We start from the raw sequence: 12,379 nt of genomic DNA, 5'->3' as shown, positions 1-12,379 counted from the left end.
ATCCCACCAATGTCGCGGCAAAGAGAGGTAGCTCATGGCGCCATCAGTTAGAGATGAATGGCGGCGGCCGGTTGAAGTATCCGAATGCGCAGACGTAGGGGTCTTATTGAGCGAGGATGAATGGTGACGCAGAAATCGAAGAGGGTTGCGGTTGCTCTTCGGCGGCAGTTTATGAGTCCGCACTCCATTCCGGCGGTTCACGCGTCGAGCGGTTGCCATTCCGGCGATTGCCCTTCCTGGCAGTTGTTGTGCTTAAAGTTGCGCTGATTGAAAAAACGTATCGATCCAGGGTCGCTTCCAGCGGGTCCATGGGAGAAGCGAGCGGTCGCGCGCAGTGTCCGTGCAGACTCAAATGTGCCGCATATTATGAATGGGTCGAACATTATGCGTCGGGTCTGAAGATAGACACATTTTTCGACAGCACGGTTGCAAACGATTGCTCAAAATCCGTTTGGATAGAGAACAAGAAAGGGAAAGTGATAGCACCGCCCGATGCAAATGTGTTTTGTTGGTTGCTAGTGCACACCGTATAGATCATGGCTTACGTACACTTTTGCTTCAGTGCCCCCTTCCTTCACATTTTGGTGAATTGAAACACGTGAATGATTAAGATATCTTCGTACCTCTTCGTTACCAGGGACATAATGATTAAAAGTGAATAAAAATGTGTATGTACAAGCTCTAGAGTAGCTCGTACGATCTGTTTAAGTCTATTATTCAGTAGTCAGACGTGCAAACAATGGTATACGCTGAAAAACCAAACATCTATGAGTAAAATATTCCATCGGCCATATCGACCAGTAAAAACATTAAATACAAATAGTATATCTATATAAGGGTATATAAGTCTTGATATAGATTTTTGCGAGCTAAAAAATGACACAGGGGAAAACCACGTACCCCTTCAAATTTTGGTGAGGGGGACACATATCATTGATTGGCCATTCTCACTCTCTTGTTACTCACTACGCATCCACGTCGCATGCATTGCATATAATTTTTTTTGGACCTGTTTTGTTTCTCGTGGAGTCATTTCTCACATCTACGGAGAAGAAAAATCAGGAGTTTGGTTGCCCGCGGTGAATTTTTTTATTTTTGCGAAAAGTGAAATTATTTTCTACAACACACATTTCTTAAACTTAAACTAACCCAACATGTATGAGGATGCATGCTCGATTCGGCCTTTCCTGGCAAGCCAACAACTCCTCGCGCTCGCAAGGGGAATTTTACGCCGAGCTCATGCGAGGGAGGGATAGCGAGAGCTCATCCGTGTCCGAAAAAATCATGTGGGAAAAACTTGATCACCTCCCGCCGAAAGGCGCCAACTATTTACACTATGCCTCGCCGCCAAATCCGACGCCACCATTTTCCCCCATTCCCGCTCTCCGGGCATGGTATGTAGGATAAGCGGCAATAATGCTAGACTTACGGGCAATCTTCTCCGTCCTTTCTAAGTTCTATCTAACCACAATGTTTCGGAGGTGGCAATTTGGCTCATAGGAGCAAATGCTCTCATTATATAAAATAATTAAAAAACAATTTTAAAAATATTAAAAAATTCTGATATAAATTTGTTGGTGTACATCTTGACATTCTATGTTAGTGCACAAATTTTCGTGGAGAAACAACATTTTATATGACATGTACAAAAAAGACAAAAAAATATCATGTACGTAGTCGTGTTATAGCATCAAAACTTGTCTTTTTTACAGGAGCCACAATTATTTTTAGTTTTTTTTGAAAACTTGTGTACCAATATAAAATGTCTAGATGTACATGTAAAAATTTAGTTTAGAATTTTTTGACACTTTAAAATGTGGATTCACATAATGGGAGCATATGCTCCTATGAGCCAAAGTGCATTTCCCCAATGTTTCATCTTTCTTGAGTGAATTATCGGCAAGAAGCGATCATTAGTTCAAAAGCCTAATCATTTCAACTAAATTACTTAGAAATACGGTCACTTAGCTGCCCGTGACATGATCCACAATTAGTCTCTACTCTAGTCTAGAAATGTGAAGGAACAGGCAATAAGCTGACCCTTGTGATTAGTCATGTGCCTGTTCACGACTCACGCGCACGCGCACTCGCCCCAGCCCTCCTCGGTGTCCAGGGCGGCCGCTCGCCCCACCGCGAGGACAAGCCTTGCCGGCACGTGCGCGCACGCCTCCAGACGCCGGAGCGCGTCGCCGGTGGCCTCGTGGGAGCCATTAGCCGTCACCTCCCGCCAGAGCGCGGCCGCCATGGCGACGCGTAGCGGCATGCGTGGCGCCGCGGCCTTGTCCTGGAGCGCGCGCGCGGCCGCTGAGGCGACACGGCGCGCCGCACCCGGCGCGACAAGGCCCATCCGCTTGGCCCAGACCTCGAGCACTGCATCGCCGCGCGCGCGACGCTTCGTCCTGGGCTTTGTCACCCGGCCTCGCTGCGGCGCCATGGCCGCCGTCGTCGCGGAGTCGGCCGTGGACAGGCAGGAGGTCGACGACGTCGCGGACACGTTGTCCTCGACGTCGTCGTGGCTGCCCTTGGGCGCGGAGACGCGCGTGCGGCGGTGGCGCGAGGCGAGGAAGTTGGCGCCGTGCACGTCGGCGTCGCAGGGCGCGCAGAGGAAGGCCGCGTCGGCGGCGCAGTGCACGTGCGCCACCGCGCCGCACAGCGCGCAGCGCATCCCATCGAGCGCAGCTTCCATTTCCTAAGGCACGTAGAGACGGTGTGAGGTGCTGGTGTTTCAGGACGGAGTAGACGGTGACGGTCGACGCAGCGTGGTGTGGTTCCCTTCGTCTCGGCGCATATTTAAGGACGAGGATATGGAGCCCGACGTGGGGCGCGCGTGGAGAGAGCTCGTCAGTTGTTGTGAAGGAGATCTTTTTCCGTCGTCGCAGTGTGTGGTGTGGTGCTCTCCCGTATCTTAGACGTGAAGGTTTGCGTGGCCATGGATGCAAGACGACGGACGCGAGTCGAAGCCCACAACCACAACGAGCTCTTCTCCTTGGGCAAGGAAGGTCGGACGTGGACGGAGCGAGGCCGTCCTGCACAAGGACGTAGTACATCGAGCATGGCCATGTGTGCTCGTCCTCCGCTGCGCGGGCGACACCTGGGAACGCACTCGCACAAGTGGCCGCGCGTGGTTGATCGCCGGGATCGCGAGCATACGGCGGGGCCGTGAGCCGCTCGTTGGGGTTGACGATCGGTCTCCATCACGGTGTCGATCGACGGCGTGGGGTCTGGATCGCGTAGAGCCATCCCTGGCCACGAAACCTCGTCCCGCTCGAACTGCCTAGCTCCGCTGGTCGGTCGTGGTTTTGGCGGGTTCTTTGTCACCGCTCATTCTTTCTCCCGTCCTGCAAGCAAGGAAACTGGCTTTTGGGGGCATGCGATGCGACTTTCGGTTGTTTCTTCTTCGCTGACTGACTCATGGTGGGGTTGGAATGCAGCGTTCCATTTTCTTTTCTTTTTCCTCTTTCCTCCGTGTGAGGACATGCTGCACCATGCGATGCTTTTAGTGGACTCGGAGGCATCACGGATCATGGCCCCTCACCAACGGGAGGCACGCGGGTCGCGTTCAATTTGAACATCCATACATCGCGATATGCAAAGGCCGCGTTTGGTAGTCTGCATGTACCTTGGCTCGCATGAACTCAGCTATTTTTGGTGGTAAAATGTACATGTTGCCAACGAACTATGTTGTAAGTACGAAAAAGTTTCAATGAAAAATATTTTATATTTTAGGCACAGTAAAAAAGACAAATTCGGCAAAGTTTTAGAATCGCTTGATTGTAACCGCTGGATCGAGAATGTGGGGCAGATGGAAGGTCCAGGCACGGCGTGACTTGATGTACTCCAGTCACTGAATCTTCGTCCTAGTGGTCCTCGCCCGCGAGGCGTGCATCGAGGTTGAGGATGCCCGAGGATCGCCAGAGCCCGCGCCACCGCTTGGAGAGCGCGCCGGTGGAGGCGCCCTCCCTTGCGGGGGCGAAGTAGAGGACGCGCAGGAGGAGATCGTCGGGGAGATCCGAGAGGCGGTCGCCATCGGACATCGTGTACGTACGTGGTGGACGCGAGCTGCGAACAAAAGCGATCCTCCCGGAGGCCGATTTGTAATCTGCAGGATATCACGGGAAACGATTCCAACTCTTAGGCCTTGTTTGGTACTAGTGTTTCAGTGGGGATTAGTGGGGATAATACTCTAGAGTATTGGGTGAATCACTACTGTCACTCAATCCCCACAAAACCCCATCCACAATCCACTAGGTAGGGGTAGAGTATTGGGGATTGAAAAAATTACACTAAAATTTGGAGAAAAAGTGGGGATTAAACTCTCTCATACTCTAGCACCAAACATGCATTGGGAATAAGTGGGGATTTAAAGTTTGGAGCGGATTATCCCCGCTAATCCCGCTAAATCTCTAGTACCAAACAAGCAAACAAGGCCTTAGTGAGTCGGCGGCTGAACTGGGCCGGGCCGGGCTGTAGCTTAACTGGATCACAATCTGTCCAAAAGCTCAGCCTTCTGGGCCGTGCTTGCGAGGGGGCCGCCAACAGAACGCAACGGTCTCGTCGCCTGTCTCCTATGTGGATTCCATCATTTCAGTCCCGATTCTGCAAATTGTCATACTGCTGCCTCTCCTACCGTCCTACGCTCCAGCGCGCCTCCGCGACTCCGACTGGCGCCGGCCGTCCCCTCCCCGCCGTCGCAGCATCTACTCCTGCAGTGCGTCTCCCTCACATTTTCCTCCTCGCCGCTGACGATCCCGAAGGAAGCGCCTGCCTGCCGGCCGGCTCGATCTCTTCTCCGGGCCACCGGGGGGCGGAGGCGCGCGAGCGGTGTGTTCGCCGCCTGCGCAGCGTCGGCATTAGGTGAGCAATCGGTTTCTTCCGTTTTGGGGCCCGGCTACTCTCAGATTCCTTCACCCGCGCGCTATGTATTGGTCGGTCCTAGCAGAAGAATCCATCTGAATGTATTTCGTTTATGTAGGAAAAATAGCCATGTCTGTCAGTGTTATGCTTGTACAGCTTATCTGGGGTCTGTGAATTTGTTCACACAGGCTCCTGGATGGAGTGTACCCAGCCCCGGAGTGTACCTGTAGCAGTGACTACTGACGAGCGAGCATGTCTGTCAGTGTTAATTCCAAAACTTTTCTGGTTTCCATACTCATGCATAACTCATGTTGCAGGAATGCTTAGCATCATTAAGTTACCACCTACACTTGTAGAGGTTAGTCACATGTTGCATATTACTAGATATGATATTTTTTAAACTTACGCACATCCTTGCAACAGCGATTGTATTAGTGAAACTTGAAACCGTGTAGTACTGACATATTGCATTTCCCCCACTATAATTTTTTTTCAGAAAAGTATTGTACTCAATTTCTTAAATTACAGACATAGTTACTGCTAGATTGTTTTTATTTGATATTGTTTCAATAATACATAATCTCTTAAAGGTGCTATTCTGGAACACGTAAAATCATAAGTGCAGTTAACCTCGGAGCACGGTAGTGTTTTAGAGCCGTCTGCTCTTTTTGCTTTCATGGTAAGTACCAGAAAGTTTTAAACCTGTAAAAGATTGTTTTTTCGTCTTTAATGATTCTGATGGTATGTTCATTCAAAGGCGATCAAGGAGAACCTCCCACCAAATGTCATCAGCAATTGGCTAAAGAATTCAAAAATCTTGATGAATCGCCTACAGAAGGTATTAAAGTTATTGTTAATGATGATGACTTCACCACCATTTGTGCTGATATTGAGGGCCCTGGTGAGATTCTATCAAGAGTAACTTTTGTTTTCATCTTCCATTATTTTGGGTGTGCACTGTTGAATTAACATATCCGTGTGGCCCGGCTGATCTCTCTTTTAGTTGTGCATGTAATGCTGTCTTTTGCTATTCGACGGTTTTCTAGCACATTATTTGCTTAGGGTTAAGTATCGATGAATCTTTTTTCATTTCGCTAGTGCATTTTCTTACAGAACCTCAAGTGTCTGAGTTCCTTTTTTCCTTTCCCTATTGCAAACTTTAATATTGTGGCCTATAAGTCTGAATCTTGACATGATGCAGCTGGAACTCCATATGAGAATGGGGTATTCCGAATGAAGCTATTGTTCTGTCACGACTTCCCTCACTCTCCCCCAAACTATCTTTGGGAACTTCTCAATTGTCTGTACTGCAGTTTTTTTTATGGTGAACAGCAGGAGCTCTGCTTATGCATTAAAGAAGGGGGAACTAAATTTATATGAAGCTGGCTCAAAAGAGCAGCTGGCTCAAATTTACACTTGTCACCACATGCAAAGGACTCGCAGAGTACACCAAACCTTACTATACAACTCAACCCCTAGCTAACTCGAGGAGCTCCAGGTCTGATCTAATCAAGTTTGCGACAGATGCAGCCAACGACTCCTTCTGAAGAATTATGCGCCCACGCTCCTCCAGATGTGCCAAATTGTGTAGACTGTAAATGAGACGTCTTTCCTCCTTTGATCATCCTTCTTGCCTCGTCTAGATTCATCCCACCAAGCAGGGATTGAAGCCGTATCAATTATTCACTGAACAGCATCAGGATTGGAGCTCTGGAACTTGGCCCACACCTCTTTGGAGAAAGGGCAATGCAATGCTAGATGCTGCGCGGACTCCAGCTCCTGATCACAAAGGCTACACACATCGTCATGAGGCCATCCTCTATCCTTGAGACGGTCAGCCGTCCAGTTGCGGAGGAGAAGCCAAAAGAAAAACTTCACCTTTCCCTCCGCGTGGATATGCCATGCACTCTCCAAGCCTGGTTGATTTATCCTGCTATAGAATTGGGAGTTGTAAGCAGAGCAAGCCAAGTACCGCTGAGCTGTTGTAAGATTCCACACAATGGAATCACAATTCTCATTAAGTTGCACAGTCTGAATTGTTTCCCATAGCTTGATGAACTGCTCCAGCTGCTCTGCGCTCTGGATGCGATGCAAACCTTTTTCATCCATCTTCGATTTGTAAGACCCTCCTTAACTGTCAGGTTCTTCCGCGTCGCAAGGACAGGAAGCAATGGCGCGATGGACGATGGGGCTTGTCCCTGGAGCCAATGGTCAGACCAAAACTTGGGCAATTTCTCCGTTCCCAAGTAAGATGGTTGTGCAAGCTGCAAAAAGCTGTTTGTCAGAGACATCACACGGTGTTGCAGTGCCCTTCCACGTCCGATCTTCCTCCGCCCAACGGTACCATTACCATTGAAGGCGTAGCGCCCTGCTGAAAGCCAACAGATCCTTGACAACCAGCCCACCATAGCACTTCGGAGAGCAGATCTTTTTCCAGCTAACCAGACACTTGCCACCTTTTGCTTCTTCATCCGGCGTCCACAGGAAGTTGCGAATGAGCTTGTTGAACTTTTGAATCATCCTTGTCGGTACTGCAGTTATTTCTTGAAATTAATCCTCACATTGAATGTCTACATTCTCCATTGATTTGAAGGATTCTTCTTGACAAAAATATTCATTCCAAACATAGCAACTAGTGGTGAGATATGTGTGAACACATTGAAGAAGGATTGGAGCCCTAGTCTTGGATTAAGGCATGTTCTGCTAGTAAGCTCAAATTGCCGCACACTCAGCCACTATTCTATGGAGTATTGAGATCTACACATGATCTCTTGCAAGCAGTTGCTGGTTTGTGATTTAAAATGACCGCATGATAGCTAGGGATTAGGAATAGGTTTTGTCCGCTCTCACAGCATGTGGGAGACTAATTATGGGTTCCTTGTTATCATGTCTCATAGGTAGTGAGGTGCCTTCTGATCGAACCATTCCCCGAATATGTAGGGGAAATTTTGCCGGGAGAGTAATCCGTTGGTTGTACCGTTTTGTAAGGACTATCTTGTCCAAAAACTTCTCCTTAATTAATAGAATGAGGCAAAGATTTTGCCTCCGTTTCATAAAAAAAAAATCCCCAAATCTGCCTTCAATGAACAAGCTGGAAAGATGCTACTTGAAAACTATGAGGAGTATGCATGCCTTGCAAGGTCAACATTCAACTCTTTATTTTTAAACCTGGAATGATGCTCACAGATCTTTTCTTGACAAAACTGAAGTATTAGGATTATGTATCCCAAAGCGATTTTAGCACATGGCCATGAATCTCATGGCTACCATTTCTACCAAATCAGGTCACATAGAGCTCTAACTAGTCATCGTGCTCCATGTGCAGGCTATACACGGGCATTCATGCACATAAACATAAAAATAAGGCCAAGACCGGAGCTATCTGTGAGTCAACCACATCTCTAAATGTGGGTCAGAGTAATAAAATTGTTGTGAGCAAGAACCCACCATTGGCTCCAACACTGTCATCTACGTCTACCTCAACCAAAGTTCTATGCTTGCATGATCAGAATGCTGCCCCTTCTGATCCTGCAGTAGGAGGCTCAGCAATACACAAGAAGGACGGCCTGCTTGGTGTCAAAATTTCAGTTGAAAAGAAGAAGGTCGATGCCAGGAAGAAGAGCTTGAAGAGGCTATAGGGGTATCTGGATAGTGTTGAAGCAGGTACTGGTAGTTAGGATTTTAATTTCCTTAAGTACCTGATTCAACAGATGCATAATGGAAATGAATAAATAACCCAAGAGGCATCTGATGAACTGGCGACTGGGACAAGGTTGCCTGTACTCGGGCTTAATGAGACAGAATGTGAGTTGGGCCGGTTGGAATAAACTGTACGTGCAATGTCAAATATTTGTGTCGCCTTTTCTGTTGATTCTGCACTAAGTCTTGTCACTGATGTTATTAATTCAGTGATGCAGAAGCTCTCTTCCAAAGTAAACATAGTGCCAAAGCGAAAAAGGGTGTAGATAAACCAATGAACAGCTGACACCTGCAGTGCTGTAGGGTTAGTAGCATCGGGTGCATATAGTGCAGTGTAACCGGCAACCTGATAAACGCATCTTGAGTGGCTTATCGAAATGATTACTTTTAAGCTACCATGGAATCTTCCCCTTTGTGGATGTTGTAGGGCTGCCTTCGAGATCGGAAACCATCATCAAGTTTCCTCAGGATTCTTGCGCCACTATCTCTGTTCTTCATGCAAAGTCATCTAGAACTCCACCATCTATAGATCAGGTCAGCACTTTTTCTCGCTTGTAGTTTCTGTTCAACCTCCTGGTCCTTACATGTTTCCTACTTATTACATTTCTTTGCATGATGGATAATCATGTGCCAAGTACGATCGATCTTCCAGATGGGTGAGGAAGTCACCGTGAATCACAAACTTTACACACACAGTTATACAAAGTAGCCTGGAGGAGGTGCGGTGCATGTGATGATGATCTAACGCACAAAGATGAAAGGCCTCGTGACCCAAGGAGGATACCCGGGGACTTTCGCAGGCAGCTGCAAGCACCAACCAGGCTTTAACCTTTTGATTCTGTGATGCCTTTGAGCTTTGGCCCTTGATTTCTCCATCCACTTGGTCACTTTGACTGACCGGCGCCGGCCATGGTAAAAAAAAAATAAAAATGCGCAAATCATTGGTTCACATGAAGGCCACGGAGGCAGAGAAGAATTTGGGGGTGGCCGGTGACGTCTCTGAATTTGCCCAAGATCGCAAGCTTCGCGGACGCAATCATCGGCGTCATATTATCCTGTAGGTTATCGTTATCCGTGTGTCGCGGAGGACGTGAAGAAATTGTGATCCGCTGTTTATGAGAGTACAGTCGTCTGCCGCTGTTTATGAGAATCCAAGAGAAGATTTGGCAAGCTTCGGTTTGGCTGTTAAACAAAGGAGACCATGTGGTTGCTGAGTAGAGTTTTTCGTCACATGGATGAGCTCAGAGGTGAGGCTGTCGAGGTCGTCTGTGCTTGGAGTGACAACAAATAAGATGGTAAATCAATTTATGTTCTCTCGTGAGTAGATTGTTCCAAAAGTCTTCTCTCTGCCGGTCAAATTTGTTGGCTGTGAGGGTGATGTAGTAATGTAGTATGAAAATATGTGGTTTGGTTCCACTAGTTTGGTAACCAAAAGCAAACAATTGGCTGGGCGATTTACACAAAAATAACCCTTTGTTGCAACTATAGCACAGACTGACCATCTGGTGAAACTATTTCACCCATCTAACCCTTTTGTGTGGCGCCTCTCCCATGAGCGCCACACATGGCAGTGTGGCACCCGAACCTGCGGCGCCACTATCCTAGCCGACGTGGCGCACTCGACGCTGAGCTGGTGCGACGATCCGATGTGGCAGCATGTGTGGCGCCGCTCCCATCGGCGCCACACATGCACTTGTAATTGCCCAAAACATACTGTAAGACAAAACGTCTGGGACTTAGCCGTTTGGCGAGCCTCTATGTGTGGCGCCGATGCCACGGGCGCCACACTTCACAGTGTGGCGCCGACGCCACGGGCGCCACACATCCACTTAAGTGTGGCGCCCGCGCCCGCCCCCAGCCCGACCCTCTTCTTCTTCTCTGTTTCTTCAAGACTCCAAGGCGGCCGGCGGTTCCTCCTCCTCCCCCCCTCTCCCCCCAACAAATCGGCCACAAATTCGTCAGATCTAACCGGCCAATCTCTTCCCCATCCATTCCTCAAGGTAATCCCCTTCGAATCCCTCACATTCATCCACTAATTTCATAGATCTTGCTAGATTTGTACATGAACTCTAGACATGGAAACTAGATTTGAAATGGCTATGTATGTGTTGAAATGGCTATGTATGTGTTGAATGTGTATGTGTAGGAACCCTAGATATGTAGGAACCCTAGATGTGTTGAATGAAATTTTACATGTATGTGTTGAAACCCTATGTATGTATGTGTTGAAATGTCTAATATTTGCCTAGCAAATGCATTCAAATTTGTTACATATGCCTATTATTTGTGATGGAATAACTCATATTTGTTAGGAATGGCTCATAATATGGTTTTTTATCCCTAGATATGTATGTATATGTATGTATGTGATGTATGTGTCATGCCTTATTTGGATATATTCTCATGTATGTGTTGCTCATATTTGTTAGGAATGGCTCATAATATGGTGTATTTGTGTAAACATGTAGGATGGTGTGGCTTATAGATCAAGAGTATGACAGGGATCACCGGGCTTTTCATATGACGGAGAAGAGAACGGATCTTCAACCTTTGAAGATTCGTTACCATGGCACAGTGGATATGGCGTATGACGAGAGGTACACGGAGTTCATCCAGCCCACCGGTCTACTCCCGTTCATCACGCTTGTAAGCCCGGGGGGGGCGAACATGAACGCCGCGGCACTCACCGCCCTTGTCGACCGGTGGAGGCCGGAGACGCACACCTTCCACTTGAGGGCCGGCGAGATGACCCCTACTCTACAGGATGTCTCAATGATACTTGGACTTCCTATTCAGCGCGAGCCACTGCGTATGAACACAGCTTCTGATGGGTGGCGCAGACAGATGGAGGACCTTATTGGCATGGCTCCTCCGCCGCCAGCAACTCAAAAGGAGAGAGCTCCCGCCGGCGCACCTTTCGCTTGGATTAGGCTTAACTTTGGACAACCTCCGCCGGAAGGGGCCAACGAGGACACTATCAGGACGTACACCCGAGTGTACTTGTGGTACATGATATCGAGGACTCTCTTTGCTGACAGTGGTGGAAAGTTGGCCCATTGGTGTTGGCTCAAGGCGCTTACGGTGTTGGAGCGCCGGTGGAGTTGGGGAACAGCGGCACTTGCCTACCTCTACCGACAGGTGATGATTTGTTGTATGTACTATTCTTCTATAGTAGGTTGCCTACCTCTACCTCTAACCAAATGTCTTATTTTCGCAGTTGGACGAAGCTTGTCGCAGGACTGGGAGTGGCGGTATTGGTGGATGCTTGCTCCTACTTTCCGTATGGAGCTGGGACCGCCTATCAGTTGGGCGGCCCAGGGTACTCACAGAGAGACCATGGCCTCATTACGGAACAACCCTGATCGGGAGCCGACTTGGGCATTTCTTTGGGACAATGTCTCGGAGATGACGAGCGATCCAAAGATGATGTACAGGCACTACACTGAGGAGTTGGACACTCTTACCGCTGAGCAGGTAACCGATTGAAACCATCACTCTTTTGCAATCCGAGTTCATAAATTCTGAAATATTTGAATGCTGCAGGTGGATTGGGAGCCATATGGTACCTACTACCATATTGGCGCGGGGATGGCTGACCTCAACCCCAAGTGCCTTGAGGAGGCGCGTTTCTGGCGTATGCGCTGCCCACTCATATGCATGTGGCTTGTTGAGTACCACCAGCCGCACAGAGTGATGAGGCAGTTTGGGCTGTATCAGGAGTGCCCACCTCAGTGGCAAGATACGGACCAGGCGCTTCATAGCTAAATTTCTTGAATCATGCGATGGAAGCTTGTTGATTGAAGAGATAGAATCTAACTTCTTGATT

The 12,379-nt window shown here is 48.3% G+C and overlaps 1 protein-coding gene and 1 pseudogene across 1 annotated transcript; one reads left to right on the top strand and one right to left on the bottom strand.

Moving 5' to 3' along the window:
- Positions 1–2,071: 2,071 nt before the first annotated feature.
- On the bottom strand, positions 2,072–2,686 carry LOC124661405 (B-box zinc finger protein 32-like). The gene has a single exon (XM_047199265.1). It carries the CDS (start codon positions 2,684–2,686, stop codon positions 2,072–2,074), a length of 615 nt encoding a protein of 204 aa, XP_047055221.1.
- Positions 2,687–4,567: 1,881 nt separating this feature from the next.
- On the top strand, positions 4,568–8,492 carry LOC124661395 (annotated as a pseudogene).
- Positions 8,493–12,379: the final 3,887 nt, after the last annotated feature.

Source organism: Lolium rigidum, chromosome 1 (assembly GCF_022539505.1).
Source record: "Lolium rigidum isolate FL_2022 chromosome 1, APGP_CSIRO_Lrig_0.1, whole genome shotgun sequence".
In the NCBI taxonomy this organism is placed as follows: domain Eukaryota; kingdom Viridiplantae; phylum Streptophyta; class Magnoliopsida; order Poales; family Poaceae; genus Lolium; species Lolium rigidum.
Note: the sequence above shows the minus strand (reverse complement) of the source record. Positions and strands in the feature narration are given on the sequence as shown.